We start from the raw sequence: 19,196 nt of genomic DNA, 5'->3' as shown, positions 1-19,196 counted from the left end.
AAGGAGATGTAAATCTCTTCTTGTAGGCTGGTACAGCTGTATAGCATAGTGCAAGAATTTTGGGGTAGGAGGGAAAGTCATTGAAAACTATACTGAATTAGACATTTCAAGGGGAATGGAAAATACTCCTCTACTCATTTAAGTACAAGGGAAACAAGTCGTGAAGATAAGTCGTCATGGAATGAAAGTGATGCCAGGACTGAAGGTAATTTAAATGTCATTCAAAGAGTACGTGAGTACTGTTCATTTCTTTTTTTAGTTGGGTGGATGATACGGGAAATTTTAAAAAAGCCAAACCAACCCAACCCACCCCCCAATGGTGATCCTCATGTAAGATCTCACAAGGGACAGAGGAAGTCAGAGAGCATGAGGCACATGGTCTTCCTCAGACTATTGCAGGAAGTGTTTTATAAAATGAAAAATTCTGGAAGCCAGGTTTTGTAATCTGTTAAATCAGGGAGGGACCAGCTAATTGAGGAACAACAAATCTGAATGTTTAAGAGGAGGCATGAGAAACAAATTGCTGATTTCAACAGCAGTGTCTTTCAAAACCCAAGAGTTACCTGAGGGCATTTTGAGATTAAGTTCCTCCAAAGCACTTAAAAATGAGTTTTATAAAGCAAAGGAATAATGTTCTTGTAAAATTCATACAAAATTGTAAATGGTTATAAAATAACATATAAATAATTGAGTGTAATTATGAAAGAAATATGACATCAGTCTGTAGCTCTGCCTGCCCCTTGAGTAATCTGAGGTATTTTCTTCACTGGTTTAAATACTGGGGATTCCTTCGCTTTTAGCATGCACGTGTGACTTAGGTTATAAATTTTTTCTTGGCTTTTTAATGACTTACAGCGTATGTATTATATAAACCATCTACACAGCATTATTGATTGTCTCTAAATTTGCATTTTAAAGGTGCCTAAACGTGCCAGATAGTTCTTACATTTATAAGAGTGACTGTTCCTTCCAGGAGATTTGGCTAGGTGCCTGAATATTTCCGTAGTTGTCTTTTTTTTTTTTTTTTTCTTTTTTAAAATGAGAGTTTGTTACAATGTGCTTGATTTCATATTGTGAAGGAATATGATGATAGTGCTTTTTTTTTTATTCAGTTTCTGTCAATCAGTGCTGTATATGTTGGCTAATTTCACTAAAATTTGATGGAAGGGTAGTGTTGTTAAAGACATACGCATTGTACAAACTTAGGAAATGGTGGTTTGGTGGAGGAGGGAGAGAAAAATGATGTTGTACACACAACAGCAGGGTTAGTGCAAGGTCTGTGGCTTTTTAGCCTGCCCTGTAACCTGTCAGACTGTGTACATTGGTCAGCCAATTAGCACATTCATTAAGTCGAACCATCCTTTGTGGAATCCCTAGTTCAGGGACATAGGTGAAGGCTGAGGATACTGGAGGTGAAGCTGAGGTTATTGTGGTTGGATGATGATTACTTGTAGGTGTTACATGACACATCGTTAAAGTAATCAGGCCTGACTGGTGCCTCTGATCATGGGGAGCTTGTTTTTGAGTCTCGTGATCCTTTTCTGCTGAAACACATTGATAGCCTAGCTGAAAGTCTCGCGCTGGACTGTGCAGCTTTGTTTTAAAGATGTCGGAAATGCGTATATTGTTGCTATGGTTGAGACAGAATAAATCAATTCTGATTTCTTAGTTCTATAGGGCTTAAAATTTGTGTATGAAGACTAAATTTAGGAAGGACTTCGTTAATGCTCTTCCACAAACTGATGGTATCCTGAATCTGGTGGATTGATTTTTCATAATTACGTTTTTATGTTGGAGAGTCAAAATGCGGTTGTGTGAATTCTGTAGTTAATGCTAGAAAATATTTTTTCTGTCTGTTTCTTTATATTTACTGAGGCTTTTTTTTAATACTTCGGACATACAATACAGTAGTAGGCCTTAGAGTTCAAATCGTTAATAATGTTTGTTCTTAGAGTGACTAGTGTATTACTTCAGGAGTGTTTGGATTTGATTTGAGGGGTGATCTTCTTCCAATTTCCCTACATAAAGGTCTAAAAAACACATTTCTTTCTTCTGCCCTCATTTCTGTTCACATAAAACCACTCCTAGAGATGTAGTAGCCTGTCTTTCATGTTTTTTCCACGTATGCTAAATATAATTTCATAGCAATTTTTTTAATGAATTAAATAGAGTTTTTCATATATGTGAACATTTTCTGTCTATCTGTTTCAAGATGGTAATAGCCAAAGTGTTTCAGCGAGAGTTAAATCAGAGCTGGGAAAAGGAAATGGGATCATTACCATCGGAGGGTAAATCTGTAGTCTGTTTACATTGGGTTGATGAACAGGAGAAGGAGGAATTTTCCAGTCTAGGCTAGGTGCACAAAAGATAATCAGCTGTTTAGGAAATCGGTACAGTGCTTGTATATTCAAGGATTTTAGAGTACAGGGTTTTGGTCATGTCTTTTGCTGTGGTATCTGTCTCTTCGTCCGTAAGTAACGAGAGTGTGGGGTTGCCTTCAAAACTCTGCCAGGCCTGCATTAAGCATAATTGAATTTTGGGTCTCAAGTTTTAAACAGTTGGGTGCAGAAGTGAGGAAAGGAGTTATTTTTCTTAAAAATAAGTCAGAGTCTTTCTGTTTTCAGTTTTCCCACAGGTAGTAATAGGACACCGGGCATTGCTGGATCAGACTTCAGGTGTGGAAAGGAAATCTTCTTTCCCTCATGCTTCGCTTATCTTATTGAAGAGGCTTTACCTGACCACATTCTTAGTACCAAACTAATTGTGTTTGGGGCCAGAAATATTTTCTCTGAAAATCAGGCTGGCAGGTGTTTAATTTCTTCCCCCTCCTGTGAGTGTGTAGGGCACAGCAGTCACACGAGGACAATCGGGGTATATTTTATCAAGTCAATTTCTCACTTGGAGGTGTTATTAAAGAGTAATGTATTTGTCTTGTCTGACTGTAGCATGCAGGAGTTTGGTTGTCTGAGGCCGGAAGCGTTGTGATCTATCTAAATTTCATCCAGATGCCCATACACTTACCCTCATAATTATAATATCCAGCGATACACAGACTACGTAGTTCAATAGTCTCTTCTGGGTTTTAGATGGGAAGTACAACTTGTGCACAGATTTTCTTAAACTATGTCCACTTGTGCTACTAATTCTTTAGACTTGTTGCTATGAGATTTTTTTACTTTCTTAAAATTTCAGCATGCAATTACATGTGTGTTACTCTGTTATTTAAATAAGAAAAGTCTACTCTTGTATGTTGGAGAGGATTGGAATTTTGTCTTATGGGTTTTTGCAAATCACTGGAAAAGCAGCAATAGGCATTTGAAATATTGAAACATCCTTTAGTGCCTCTGTTATGGTATTCGAATGCTTGATTTTTTTCTGACTACTTATTTATCAATATTTTAACATATCTGATTTTTTTTTTAGAATTAAATCTGTTCTCTTCAGCTTTTTTTTCTGAACCATTCTGTCTGTTGTCTTTTTTCTAGCTCTGCTGTTTATGTTTTTAATGATGAAATATGTAGGATTCTGTTTGCTTCATCCTTTTTTTTCCCCCATTGATCCTTTTCTTTCCTCTAACTGTGATTCGTTTCTTCTTCTGCAGTATATTTGTATTTTATGCAGACTGAAGGGAGATCAAAAGCTAGAACTTGTGGATGCGTATAGAAGGAAATTAGAAATTTCTAAAAACTTTGGGCATTCTTAGGCCATCTGCCAGGGGAGGTTTAGATTGGATATTAGCAAAAATTTCTTCACCGAAAGGGTTGTCTAGCATTGGAACAGGCTGCCCAGGAAAGCGGTGGAGTTGCCATCTCTGGAGGTATTTAAAAGATGGGTAGACGTGGTGCTTAGGGACATGGTATAGTGGCGGTATAGGCAGTGTTAGGTTGATGGTTGGACTTGATGATCTTAAAGGTCCCTTCCAACCTAGACAGTTTTATGATTCTATGATTTGTTTTAAATTTCCTTCTGCTCTTGAGTGCTTGGGCATCTAGAAAAGTACTTCTTATGGGAGATTGGGAAAGATGGGATTTATTAGTTGACTGTATTAGAAGATAAGAATGTAAAAATGTCAGCAAAGCTGGAGTCTCCTATTTCTAGAGCTCTGGCGGCTTGAGGTCTGCTGGTTTAGAAAGAAAGAAGAAAAGTCGAGTTTAAATGGCAGGAAGGGCTGCAAAGGCTGTTAGAAGCAAACAGCTCAGCTGTTGGTATGGACTGTGGATAATGAGTGCTGAAGTCCGTTTAATGCTTACATAGGCCAAATAAAGACTGCATCTGCAGACTGTACTACTGCTTAAAGTTTCTTTTTAGTGCATAAAACATCATAGCATAAGAAAACTTAAATATTTGGCAAGAGGAAAACATCAATTTTAGGTTTTGAAATGTGGGTTTTCTTTATTACTTCCAGTTATCTTGGAATTCTTGAAAATTAACTTACAAGGAGTGGTTATACTCTACCCTGACTCAAATGCTTAACCCTTGATAGGGTTGGAATTTTTCTTGATGAATAAATAAATCTTTAACGTTAGGTGTTTCGAACCTGGGTATTCTTTACCTGCAGAGAGTAAATCTGCTTGAGAAAGTTCCATTATCTAATTATTACTTTAAATGTCAGTGATAGGATGTGTGTTTATGTGATAGAATTTTTATGGTATATTGGATATATGGTGGGCATTAGTTACATTAGGTCTTTTATTCCTGTTGTAGTCTCTTCCCTAGACAGATGTGTGCACAGGGTAACACTGATTTTTACAGTTTTGTCTTTTTTTTTTTAAGTGGATGATATACAGTATATATGTAAATGAGAAGTGAAAGCCATGTGCCTTCTATCTGGAATGGAAAACAGTGCTGTCAGTGATAGCTCTTAGTATCTGTGAAATTTTATTCCACTGTCTTGATTTTTTTTTTTTCTTCTTTCTTTTTTTTTTTTTTTTTGAAGGAAAGGTGGTGCTGTGCAGGGAAGGGTTGTCTTGGCTAAATGTAGGTTCCATTGAAGGGTGGAGTTGTTAATGACAGTCTTTATCCGAGAGAGTTGTGTAGTTCTTCTTAAGTATCCTAAGGCCAGGTCGTAGGGTGCCTTGAAAATAAGAGATTTTAAGAGTGACTCAGTGTTTTATGGAAAACCAGGGTAGGAAGTTCCAGCAGATCTGATGCGTTCCTAAGCTACTGTTAGTCAAAGGAGATGCTGGAGCATTCTTCACCCTGAGGTAGGTAAGGCTGCATTGCTGTGGTCTGTGTGGAGAAGTCATGAATAAGTGAGACCTGGATCAAAATCCTCTGGCATTCGGTGGAGGCTTCTCTCCCTGGTTCCAGAAGTTTTTCGGGCAGTCTTCTTCTCATAAAGGGTAATAGGCAGAAGAAGCACCACGACTTCAGAAATAAAGTAGAGGGAGAGGCAGCGCTGGAAGTGGATTGTGCTTTTCTCTCCTGTGAAATCATGGTCTTACAGTGGTTTGAGGAGAGTGTTGCTTCTGTTCCCTGGATTACGGCTAAACCTCTGGGTTAGGAGGTGAGGCAGCACGGGCAGCGCGAGACTGGGGGGAGGCAGCATTGTGTCTGGGTTTCATAGAGCACCAAACACTTGTGGCATTATCTCACACAGCAGTGCTCTGCTCGTGTTGCAGATGTGCCGTGCTATCTTACTGAAGCCGAAAATCTACAATAATTTGTAAGCACCAAAGAATTTTATTTTGTAAAATTCTTGTCACTCCATCTCAGAAAGAGAAGAGTGAAACTAAGAAATTATGGAAAAGGGTGAAAAGAGTAGTGGGAGGTATGGAGCTGGTTTTGGCCATTCCTGGATACACTGTAGTCAACTGTTTGGATCAGTGAGCTGAATCAGAATCAGAGTCCTTCATTCTTGTAGTGAATAACACCCCAAACTAACTTTTACAGCTATCAACACTATGGTCTTGATACAGACCACCCTGAGGTACCTATATAAAGGTGTCCTAAGATTTGTATGCTCCTTTTATAGCTGGAGAGCTGAAGCCATAATGTCAATTTCTGTCTCCCTGACTCTACAGGGAGTCTCAGGTAATGTGCAGATGTTCTTGTACATCTGTTAGCATCTTCATGGAGATTAATAGTTTGCCAAGGAAGTGTCTACTGGTTGTCCCCCTGGCCTCTCCTTCCCTGCTGGTACCTGCTACCAGTGTCTACTGCTAAGCCTTGAGCAGTGCATTTATTGTAAGAATTTGGCCTTCATCACAGTGTCCTTCCAGCTCGCTTGAGTGAAGTATATCCCAGTGGGAACCATGAACCTCTGCAGTCTGACAGATTTCATAAGCTTTCTGTCTTGCCAACCTCAACTTTAATAGTACTTTTCTCAGGTGTGTGGAACTGAAAGGGAGAGCAAGGTGGTGTCCAGAAGTATTTCTGGTGTTATTTTCCATGTAATCACACCATTGGTGGTGGAGGAGAGGAGGAGGGGCTGTTCCATAGTCTAGTCTTGCCTGTTTTCAACTGTACACAATATTTAGCTTAGTTGATGTTTATAAAGCAATTTGAAAATTATTTGGTTTGGGTGTGGGTTTGTTTTTTTGTGGGCATGCATCAAGCTCCATTGCCCTTATGCGTACAGCTCATTCAGTTACCGTGTGCATTGTTTCTTTGCACTGGTTTGTGTTCTTTTGTTCCTGATTCTTTTTTATTTGTCACTTGGGAGTAGAATAGTAAAGAGAAGGAAAAGTAGAAATTTGTATTAGTCTAAAACTTGGAGAAGCTACCGAAATAATTTTTTTTACTTCGATTTGACGTTAATTTATAAGATACCAATCTTTCCCTGTTATACTTCAGACACTCTGGTCTGAGGAAGCAAGGCTTCACACTTGAGGTGTAAGGTCTGTGTTCTTAAAACAAAAAAATTGTGATTTTGTTCCAAATGTTCATGACCTTTGTACGGTAGGCTAGAAATAGCTGAGGACGTAGCAACTAGTGATCTGGTGTTTAGACTATGTTAAGACTTCCCTTCAACAGAAAGATTATCTGGATTGCATTATTGCCTAATCCATTATAGTTTAAGCAGTCTTGACACTTAAGTAATATGTAAATCTGTTTCAGAAGTCTGTTCATGCATGTATTTCTCCATAAACCTTAGTTCAAGCTTCATTTTGGAAACAGATTTTGGCAGAACTTCCCTGTGGTTACTTTCAGCAGAATCTTCGCCCCATCTCTGAATCTAAACCATCTACTTGCTATTCAGTGTGAGTGGACAGTGTTTCAGAACAGCTCCCTTCTCCCACGTGTTTAGACTGAGGAACCAAGACTTCGAGAGGTGTTGCCAATACCGATTTGACAGGACATCTTTCGTTGTTCTCATCAGCACCAGCAGCAGGAAGCTTGCTCGGTTTGCAACTTCTCTTATTCTAAGCATTGACTGAAAACTCTTGCCAGTTTTGAGACTCTCTGGGAGATTAGTGCAGATAAAGATGCTGATGCTATTAAAAAGAAAAAAAGCAATAAAATCTGTCTCACGGTGCACCCAAATTATAATTTCATGGAGTCACAGAAGAATGCAGGTTGGAGGGACCTTGGGAGGCCATGTAGTCCCAGCCTCTGTCTCAAAGCAGGGCCAGTTGGGTGAGGCTGCTTGGGGCCATTTCCAGTTCAGTTTTGAGGTTCCCCGGTGATGGTGAGTCCACAATTGCTTTGTGGAATCCAATATTCAGCCACTTTCAAGTGAAAATCCCCTCAAGTGAAAAGGTCTAATCTGACTTTCTCATATTTGAACTTGTCTGTTGCCTTTTGTCTTACCCCTGTGTGCCTCTGAGTAGAGCCTGGTTCTCTACACTTTCCTGTTAGATTTTTACAGAATTTCTGTGGGCAAAAAAGACTGAGGACCTTCAGTGTTCGAGTCATTAAGTAACTGTTTTTTATAAAACATGGGACTGACTAAAAAGGACATTTGTTTTTTAGATCCAACCTATTTTCTGCTTTAGGCAGTTTTTTACAGATAACATACCATTTCTATAAAATTTGTCAGGAATGTGTTGTTCATCCAGCAGATGGTGAAAATTTTTTGGAGGGCTTGCAGTTGTTTAATTGGAGTTGAAAGCCTTTAGAAATACATGATACTTCATAGACATTGTGTGTTTGGATTGTTTTAGTGATGTTCTGTCCTTATTTATGCGATGGTCCAATTGTCTGGGAGACAAAACTCAGTGTAAATTTATCACATCTTAGAAGTTCTAATGTCTGGCAGACAACATTTCTGACTATTATGGCCAACGGTAACAAGGTAATAAAATTTTCTCTATACTTCCCAGTTAGGATTGCTTGATGTATTTCCTGGTATAAATATTGTAACAGCTGGAACAAGTTCAAAGGAAATCTTTGTGGTATTGTTCATAAAACCAGCAAATTTAAGAGGCTTTGATTTACTACTTAAATGGGCATGTCTCCTTTTCCTTTTTTTGTTTTTCTTTACAATGTGCAAAAAAGAGCCTAACTGAATTAAAGTTTGTGTCCCCCCTTTTTTTTTTCTTCCCTCCTCCCTCAGATTGCAGCTATTCTCAGGAAACGAAAACTTGACTATTATTTGCACAAACTGGTACCTGAGATCTTGCAATCAACTTCCTTTCTGACAGCAAATGGGACCTTGTATATTGCTTGCTTTTGCATTCTAAGGTTGGTATACTGTCCTAAAAATGAAATGTAATAGGAAAGCAATTTTTATGAAACTTTTCAATTTACATAATATTTTGTCTTTTTTTGTAGTAGGCTTGTTCCTAATGGGTAGGAGTAAGAAAAGCAATAACTGTGCCATCGTCTTTATTTCTGGTCTTATCACTTGAATATGAACCTGTTTTTTCTCTTGTTTTTGTAATCTTTTAAATCAGTATACAAGTCAATGTATTCACTTTTCTTCCTTTTCTCTGTTTTACTGATGCAAGATACATTGTTGCAGGAAATTAAAATATATTCTAGAGGGGAACTGAGAAGGCCTCTTCTTTCTCTCCTAGAAAGAATTGATGTAATTTGATGTTGGTTTCTATTTTCCTGATGCAGGGGCTGTGGTGACTTTCAGTTATCCTAAACTTTACCCAGCCATCCGAGTTTGTACTTTCCATGTTTGTGCTCATAAATAAAGGAAATCCCACCACAGCTTCTGGGGTTCTGTAAGATAGAGGCTTGCTCTGAAAAATGAGTATAAATGCCTCTTCTGTGTTCCGAGCTGTTTCCAGTGTATATCTCAAGTAACTACCAGGATAGTTTAATTTTTAACTTTCCTGTTTATGAACATGAGGATGTCCTAGAACTAAATGCATTTATTGTAAGAGATGTTATAAGTGTAAAGCCTACAGTAGCTATGAATTTTTGGAAGTTATCTGACCGTGCACTCAACAACCCCTCTGAAAGTTAAACAAACCCATTATGCCCTACTTCTAGATCTGTTTAGAGGCCCCTAAACTTTTATTCAAAGCTGAGGGAAAAGGCTAAGAATAGGAGGAGCTGGCTGAGGACCCATGGAATGCTTTTTAAGTAAATAATTTGCAAAGTTCAAAGTGAATCTTTAAGTAACAAGCTCTAAAGAACGTGAATTTTTCTAGCAATCTGAGTTGTATTGATATTGATTTATCTTTATGCCTCTGAGCAGTACAGTGGTCTTCCTTATCCTGCGTGTATATCTGCAGTGTGTTACTTCAGTGCTGTAGCTAGATGTTACTCTAAATTCAGTTGGTGTGGTTTTGAGTTTTATTGTTTTCAGCTGTTCCTCTAACAGGGGTTGCTAGCCATCTAGCAGGTCTATGGCTATGCCTGTGCTAGTAAATGAAGCAGGTAAGAGATTAGTGTCTGACTGATGCCAGTTGATATGGCATCGCTTTCGCTTATATGGAACATAACTGTCTGAAGCTGTTTCGGCTTCCAAAACAAACAGCATGGCCAAATGTGGACTGAGTAATGGGGACGGTAGTGAGTCCATGCACTTTCCAAGTCCCCCGAAGCATTCTTTGGGTCGACCCAGGCCAAAACTATGCAAAGGACAATTCTAACAATTTAACGTGACAAGGGATGCATCAAATCCTTACCCTACTGTTCTTATGGCTGTGCAGCAGAGTAACCAACCAGCATCTTAAGAGATGCACATGTGTTTTCTGTTGCAAAGAGATGCCCACAGAGAGTTGTTGCCTCCAGCAGAATCTCTGCTGGTAGGTTCTCTACAGACTGCCCACCACCTGCAATTGCAGGACTTGCAAATAAAAAATGTTAGCCTGTTGGCTGGGGTGCCAATTGGAGCTGGTGAACTGGAATCACAAGTAGAGGCAAAAGAAAAAAAGTATTTAGGAAGCCTTATGCATTGCACCTGTTGGAGTATATGAAAGTCCAGTTATAAGGAGTATTTGGCAGCTTTTCTGGCAGCAATAAAATTCAGACCCTTAGCAATTAAGTGAATAGGATATGCAGGAGCTATTAAATGCCATTTGAAACACACAATGGATAGCATGATTATCAGAGAAGTCCTATCTTCCAAATTTGCTGGTGTTCTTTGAAGGATAAATACATATCTGATGATGATCCAATTGGTGCATTATACATGAATTCCCAAATGATTTTGACAAGATTGCTTGCTAGAACTCTTCAAGAAGAAAGATCCTGTGTCTTCCAGGAATTAGTAAATGATTATCAAGTAGTTAAAATATGTGAAACCAAACAAGGAATAAATAATCAGTTTTCATAATAGGAAGAGCTTGCCAGTAATGTTCCTGCTGTGTCCTTTGTTCGGGATATACCTGAAGAATCTGGAAATGGGCTGAAGAATAGTGTGAGATTATATGAGATTATTTAGGACACAGAAATCTAAAACTGACTCTCATCCATTTCAGAAAGATCTGTTGATTAAAATCACTTATGAAATTTGATAGAGAAAAGTGGAAAGTAATGCATTGGGAGGAAAAAAGCAATCCTATCCGTACACAGGGATGGGCTTTAAACTAACTACTGTTAATCAGGAAGGCGTTTGAGAGTTGTCATGGACTGGTCCTTTGGATGTCAGTTCAGTACTTGAATATGGTCAAGGAGCTGAGTGTTATTTGGAAAGAAAATGAGAACAAGCCAGAAAGCTGTATAAATACATGACATCTTTACAAGTTAAGTACTGTATACTTTTTTTTTTTTTTTTTTTAAGAGCTTCTCCTAAGACCATAACGTTGACAAGTCCTTCACTTGGAATGTACTTAGTATCAACATTGTCTTGCAGCTTGAGCCATATAAGCTTCCTTCTCTCATCTGCTGTTGGGTGGGTGATGGAGGACGGAAATGTGATACTTCGCTTTTTTTTTTTTTTGCCAATTTGTGTGGGTTTATTAACATTTTTGTTTTAATGTTTTGTTTGAACATATATGGTTCCTTGGATCTGTTACTGTGTGATACAGTGTACTTCCTTCAGTAGCCCCTCAGAGCAAAAGTAATTGTATGTCATCTTCCAGGCCAGAAAGCAGTTTGGTATCATATGTTTTAATCCATCAACCAGTATCTCTGGTGTTCTGCATAACTGTGGCCTGAGTATTTCTGAACTCGATTTGCAACCATGCAGAGATTGTCTGGGACCGTGGAGACCTGGATGCTCTAGATCTGATTCTAGACAGTGGTGAGAAATTGGATGTGGTAGATTTGTATAATAGGATGCATGCTGCAGTTTTTGTATCTTTTTTGGTTGGAAGGTATAGTGGGTGCAGCAGTCACTCAGAAGCAAAATTTGAGTTACAGAATCACAGAATGGTCGGGGTTGGAAGGGACCTCTGGAGATCATCTAGTCCAACGTCCCCGCCACAGCAGGTTCACCTACAGCAGGTTGCACAGGATGGGGTCCAGGCGGGTTTTCAAATGTCTTCAGAGTTGGAAATTCCACCACCTCTCTGGGCAGCCTGTTCCAGTGCTCTGCCACCCTCAAAGTAAATAAGTTCCTCCTTGTGTTTAGATGGAACTTCCTTTGCTCACGTTTGTGCCTGTTACCTCTTGTCCTATCACTGGGCACCACTGAAAAAAGACTGTTCCCATCCCCCTGGCACCCTCCCTTTAAATATCTATAAGCATTGATAAGATCCCTCCTCAGTCTTCTCTTCTCCAGACTAAAAAGACCCCAGTCCCTCAGCCTTTCCTCATAAGAAAGATTCTCCAATTCCCTAACCATCTTTGTAGCTCTTTGCTGTACCTTCTCCAGCAGTTTGCTGTCCTTCTTGAACTGGGGAGCCCAGAAGTGGACATAATACTCCAGATGTGGCCTCACCAGGGCAGAGTAGAGGGGGAGGATGACCTCCCTTGACCTGCTGGCCACACTCTTCTTGATGCACCCCAGGATGTGACTGGCCGCCTTGGCCACCAGGTCACCTTGCTGGCTCCTGGTCATCCTGTTGTCCACCAGGACTCCCAGGTCCCTTTCCACAGAGCTGCTTTCCAGGAGGTTGGCCCCCAGCCTGTGCTGGTGCATGGGGTTATTCCTCCCCAGGTGCAGTACCCTACACTTGCCTTTGTTGAATTTCACAAGGTTTCTCTCTGCCCATCTCTCCAGCCTATCCAGGTCACGCTGAATGGTGGCACAGCCTTCTGGTGTATCAGCCACCCCTCCCAGTTTACTGTCATCAGCAAACTTGCTGATGGTACACGCAAATTGTCCAGCAAACCCCATGCAGTTGACTGATCTTACCCTCCTGGAGTTCTAGACCAAAGCAACAGATTAAAGGGTTTGTAGCTGGACATGTTAGCCCAATATTTACCTGCACAATTCCTGATCTGAGAATAGTTGCCTGTTTCCTTCTTTTGTAGCACCAAGGAGGAGATGTGTTGGCAGGCATATGGAGTGTCCTGGATAAAGTGACCACTTCTTCTGTTCTTACCTTTATCGAAATCCCAGTGAATCTTCAGTCACTGTGTATACTGAAAATAAGCCTTAGTCATACAGTAACAATTAAAAGACCTAAATATGAAACATAATTGTCAATGAGAAGTCTGGCTTGTGCTAATATGTATTTTTGATGCTCTTGTAGTATTTGCTTCCTTTCACCTAGGGAAAACCACCAAAATTGAAACTGCTGCAAATATTGTCAAGGATCACAGAATCATAGAATGGTTTGGGTTGGAAGGGACCTTTAAAAGTCATCTAGTCCAACCCCCCTGCAATTAACAGGGACATCTCCAACTTGATCAGCTTGGTCAGAGCCCTGTCCAACCTGACCTTGAATGTTTCCAGGGTTGGGGCATCTACCACCTCTCTGGGCAATCTGGGCCAGTGTTTCACCACCCTCATTGTAAAAACTTGCTTCCTTATATCTAGTCTAAATCTTCCCTCTTTTAGTTTAAAACCGTTACCTCTTGTTCTATCACTACACTCCCTGATAAAGAGTCCCTCCCCTGTAGGCCCCCTTCAAGTACTGGAAGGCTGCTATAAGGTCTCCCAGGAGCCTTCTTTTCTCCAGGCTGAACAACCCCAACTCTCTCAGCCTCTCCTCATAGGAGAGGTGCTCCAGCGCTCTTACTGTTTTGGTGGCCCTTCTCTAGACCCACTCCAACAGGTCCATGTCTTTCCTGTGCTGCGGGCTCCAGAGCTGGATGCAGTGCTCCAGAGCTGGATGCAGTACTCCAGGTGGAGTCTCACCAAAGCAGAGTAGAGGGATGTAAAACTTTAGGCAAGAAAGCTCAATTAAAATAACTCCAGGCATATTCTCACCATTTCATAGGTGGGCAAAATTAAATTTAAAGAATGTCTAAATCCAATATCAGCAATGACTGAGGCTGTGGATTGATGTTCTCATTCTAGAAGGGATTACCAAGCTAACTTGGCTGACTTTTTTTTTTTTCTTTCTTTTTTTTTTTTTTCTTGAAGTGAATTAGGCAATATGTGCAGGCTGCTGTGTTGGCAGAGTAGTGGGGGTGATAAGCTCTGTTATGGATGTGTGACAGGCCAGCTGGGGGTTGTAATCTCTTCTGCTGGTGAGATCCAGAAGGCTACATCTGTCTGGGCTTCGGATGGGAAGTGCTAGGCTCCAGTGTTGACAAGCATTACATCTGTTAAATGAAAGGTGTGATTTTTAGGTTTATGTCTTATTAAATGCAAAACCTCATGTAGCCATGGATTTCTTAGTCTAGCAACTAGAGTAATTAAGTTTGTCCATGTACAGCTTGACATTAACTTGCTTGATTAGATTCAGTCTTATGTATCAAGCAGCCTTTGAGTTTTGGATAGAGTTGTGCATTCACGAATTAGTTGAATAACCTGAAAGAACTCATATTTCTTATTCCAATTTCTAACCATAGACCATGTTATTTGCATGGTTATTTTCACATGATAACAATTTATTTTCATTTACTTCAGCAGAAGTTTAAATGTTTCACTTACTGATGGGACATTTTAATTTCCACTAGGTTTTATTATGTAAAATATATTAACTGTTGTTTCCAAAATCTTATCAAACCAAACACGTAAGCATTTGTACAGGGATTCTAAACCATGCCAAAAGAACAAATTCTTGGTTTTTTTCCCACAGAAAAGACATTTGTTCTGTTACTTAACAGGTGTGTCTGGTAAGATGTGTTCATACTTATTAAGATGTTTAAAATGGCTTCTCTGAAACTTCATACAGTAATTGCTTTCCACGAGAGTCCTAATAATGAACTTTAGCTCCTGCAGCATTTGGCGTTGTCATCCTGAGAAATTCTCCTTTTGCAGCCGTGGGAATGAGCAGTGTGTGTAATTGCCATTACATCACTTGCTGCTGATACACTGGCTCTCTTTTCACTTATGAACATGAGCTGGCATCCCTCGCTGGTAATGTTATTTTTGCTGGAGAGGTATGAAATGAGGCTCATCGTGCCTTTTACAGCAAGAATGAAAGCTGACTAATCAGTTGTTATTGATTAATTATCTTTGTTCTCTCTTGTCTATTGTCAACATGAAATTTTATCTAAGAAAATTTCCTTTTCTACCTTGTATGTGTTTGCCATTTTTTTGTGGTTATATTTGTTCACTGTGTTTTTGGAAGGGTAGAATCCATTGTAACACTCTGTTTTCCTGAGCTGATAGTGCTTATCAGCCAAGCGGCATTGCTGTAATTGAAGTATGTTTGTTATCGTGCTACCAAATTTCATGACTGCCTGACTATTGCTTGCTTCTGTGATCAACCTGAATGAGTTTGAAGGTGCAGGTGTCCTGAACAGACCAAATGTGGTTGGTGCCATTGCGTCTGAGGTGCATTTTGGTTTTCTTCCTTTAACAGTGACCAATTTACAGAAATATTTTCTTAGATGTTGTCATTTGTGTAACTGTTTTTTTCAGCTCTTATTATTGGAGGAATTTTGATAGTTGAAATTGTGTGGACCCTTCGAGTGAAATTCAGATCTTGTTGCAAAAAATGAGAGCTTTCCCACCTTAATAGATCTGGGATGTCACTGTTGCTTCCAGTCTTGTATTGTACAGGTTGATTCCTTGGCTTAATGTAAATGGGTGGTTTGCCGGTTTTAGCATCAGTTGACTATCTATCTTTGGAACGTGATGTATGTTATAATAATTTGATTTGACTTCTGGCTCACCTGATCGCATCCCTACATTCCACAAGGCACATCTTCCTGAAGATGTATTTGGACAAGTAGCAGAGAGAGGAGCAACTATAAGTTATTTTAGAAGATTTTTCTGTAATTAATATCTGCAACTTTTCAGAAATATCTTTCTTTGAACTGCTTTCTTTGAAGCAAAGTAATCCTTTAAATAAAACGGATATATTAATGGAATATTTTGGGTGTTTAATGTTTATGAAGCACTTCGGGAACCCCTCTGAGAACTATCCAGCTGTAAAAATATAATGATTAGTATTTATTTGTAAGTATTGATTAATGTAAAGGGGCAAAATTAGTCTTAATAAAGTGTGCATAATTTTATGATAAAGGTAAAATATGATGTTGTACATGAATGTTTCAGTTGCTTTGCATGTAATATGTGTACAAATTACATTTTCAGGAAGATACTTGGAAAATTCTACTTTTGGTCTCCTGGTTTTGGTGCTGCTTTACCCGCTTCTTATATGGCTATTCTCATCGAAAGGAAAAGCAGGTACAGTTTTTGTTTATGGATTTTCAGTTTTATATAATAATAGTTCATGTTTTGGTCATGTGATGATTGACATGTGACAATGCAGTGGTTTTGTTTCAGAATGCTGGAAATGTACTTCATTTGAAATAGTGTCTTTTGCAACTTTAGATTTAAATCTAGAAAGCTACAATGAAATAACATTTTACACTGTTTATGAGGTTTGTTGTTGTTGTTTAATGTGTAGTTGGGTTGTTTAGGATTGCCTGGTGAAGTTAGGTTGCTTAGGATTTCCCGATGAAGCTGTGTGTTTTTTTCGGTGTTTGGGTTTGTTTTCTTTTTTTTTTAAAAGTATAATTTAAATAATGTTTGCAATTAGTCACAGAGAAGGAGCATGCTAGTGAAAGTTATTGATGACTTGAGTTATCAACGTGACATCAGTTAAGGTAGAGAAGTAATAGGATGTGGAAAAAACTGACTGGAAAAGCTGAAGTAATCCAAATTGGATGAAACATAAAGATACAGAAAGCAACGCCTTTCACTTAAGGAAAGGTGTTGAAGTTCGTCTATCAATAGGGAATCCATTATGAAAGCATGAAGGGGGGAAAGAGACCTCGGAGTGATCCAAGGATAGCCGAAACCTGCCATTTGTAATGCGAAATGAAATCTGGTAGGTGAAATCCTGGGTTGTAAGGTTTTAGAGTTTTGAAATTCATCTTATATTGGTAGCTTGTATCAATGGTGAAAGTTATAATGCTTAATTACTTTAATATGGAATGAGATGCTATGGTCATCTAATTAGTAGGTTTTATTCAAAGTAGAGAACGTGACAAGAGGGTGATGTAAAGGATTACTCTTTAAAAGACGATGTGTACTAGAAATGATTTGAACACATTTTTGGTTACTATGAATATCTGAAACTTCCTTAAGCAGTCATTTCAAAGTAACTTCAAACACACATAGGCGATGTTGTTGACTGACTGTCAGGCCGCATTCCTAAACTTCAGTGATGGAGTAAGCAAAGCCTAAGCCAAGTTTTAGGTAAGATTGTCAAAGTTCCGTCCTTTCAAAAGAATGCTTTATCCATTGTTTTTGAAGATTGAGGATATGTGAGAAGTGCTCTCACCTTTCCAGAACTTCTAAATCACTTTACTTAATGTAACTATAGATAAAATAATTGTAAAAAAGTTACTAAATAAGTTAATTACCGCTTTAATGTCCTTTCTAGCTGACTGATTTTCATCTTACTGCAATTACTTCCTAAGAGGGTGGCTACATTTTGGTAGGACTTTGCTTAGTTAGGTAGACTCCAGCACTACTGTTGGCATCAGTGTTTCGTTTTGTGGTGAGAGCAAATGCATTTCTCCCTTTGATCAGTAACAGCACTAGCTTAACTTTTCCTGCAGACTTGTTACAATGTGAAGATTTTGCGTGTTAGACTTCTAATATTTCCAGGTAACGTTGAAGGGAAGGAAATTGGGCTGGTTATCCATCTGAGTTTCTTGTAGCTTTCAGAGTATTTGTGAGTTGAGTTGGAACTGCTTGTGAGCCCAAACTTGTACAAGGTGGTTTTTTGTTTTTTTTTTTTTTTTTTTTTTTTTTTTTTAAACACTGGAACAACTTTGAAAAACTTGCAAACCTAAGCTTGTTAAGTGTGGCAAAAAGAGTAAGACAAACAAATTTTATGTCAAATGGGGATTTTTAGAAGTCTTAGCGGCGATATATGGAAACTTTGACATGTTAACAGGCTCCTATTTAGCATCTGAATTGGAAGAAAGAAGTTGAGATAGAGGTGTGTGAAAATGGTGAAAGTAGGTTGGTACAGGATGTATGTAATGAGTAATGCTGAAATACTTAATGTCTGGAAAGTTATTCTCCTTTCTGTCAGAATCCAAAATGTGTGACCTAAGGTATTTTGCCTAAAAACCTCGTATTGTGTCGCATCAGATAAAATATAAATAGGCAACGTTAATATTGCAATATAACACACACCCACCTGAAAAGGGGGGTCATTGTTATTAATGAAAAAAATTGTTAAATGGCATTCAAAAGTAGTGGACAGTTTAGGTTTTTTAAAATAAGTTATTTGGGATGTTATCAGATGCTAACTATGTATAATGTGTGAAATGCTGCTGCTGGCAGGCTTAGCGAAATATGACTCTCTGATTTCACATCTGTTTGCTTGTTAGCTTCTGTTACAGGCATAATCAAATTTTAAGAGACTTGTAATCTCTTAGGAAACTGACATTTAACGTGGAGACACAGTGACATTTTCAGTTGTATCCCGAGTAGCTTACAACAAATTGTATTGAAAAATCAGGGAGGTGGGAAAAAGTCCTGATGTGAGTTTGTAAACCTATCTCTAGCCCTTTAAATTGCTACTAGCAGCTGGCAGCAACATCAAATTTAATCACTTAATCTCTTCCCAAGTGGATGCCCTATTTTAAGTACCTCGCTGGCGTTTGCTTGCACAGCATCCCTGTCAGTCCTGAACTTGGGAACAGCAAGCTTGTAAATCAGATTTTCTTCTGAGTGTTGCTGTTTAGGTGTGCCAGTCTTGTAGGTTTTATAATTTCTACAGAAGAATGGGAAAAAGGGACAGATAGCTTGGCTAGGTGCAAGATAATCCTGAGGAGGAGCACCTTTTCTAATGTGTTACAGAACTAGTCTGATTATAGTTTGTATCTGTGTATGTGTAATACGCAAATTTGCATAGCATTGGCAATGAGAAGGGGAGGTGACATTGCATAGAAACTACAAAGTCGCTCAGGAAATGATGTGAGTTATGTTATGCCGCTACAGTTCTATAAAGATATAAACTGCATGTTAGTATGTCCATGTGTATTCTATTTGGTGGTTATAAAATACGGTTATCCAGCCTATGGAAAAATAGTTTATTAGGCTCTGTGGAAAGGGCCAAGGAATAAAAACACTTGTAAACTTTTTTGTATATGATTCTATAAATGTTCTGTGAGATTACCGGAAGACAACTATTCACATTATTATGATTAATGTTTTGATAAGAGGTATTTCTTAGATAGTAATTGACTGTAGGGACATAAACATGGAGATTATGTATTTGTAATGTGCAGATTCATATTCTGTACCTTTAGTCCCTTACTCCTGTAGGAGTAACTCAGAATTTTTGCCTTTTTCTGGTACTCTCAAGCAGTGTGGGTTG

General features: G+C 38.8%; 1 protein-coding gene across 1 annotated transcript in view; it reads left to right on the top strand.

Moving 5' to 3' along the window:
- The window catches only part of TMEM135 (transmembrane protein 135), a gene marked incomplete at its 5' end in the record, with an annotated part of 202,461 nt that overhangs the window by 6,151 nt on the left and 177,114 nt on the right, over positions 1-19,196 (top strand). Inside the window, 2 exons of the mRNA XM_082492135.1 lie at positions 8,498-8,625; positions 15,947-16,039. Coding sequence (XP_082348261.1) covers positions 8,498-8,625; positions 15,947-16,039 — 221 coding nt within the window. The remainder of the gene's footprint in view (positions 1-8,497; positions 8,626-15,946; positions 16,040-19,196) is intronic.

Source organism: Vanellus vanellus (genome assembly GCF_965231255.1).
Source record: "Vanellus vanellus genome assembly, chromosome: 1".
Taxonomy (NCBI): Eukaryota; Metazoa; Chordata; class Aves; order Charadriiformes; family Charadriidae; genus Vanellus; species Vanellus vanellus.
This window is presented reverse-complemented; position numbering and strand designations above follow the sequence as displayed.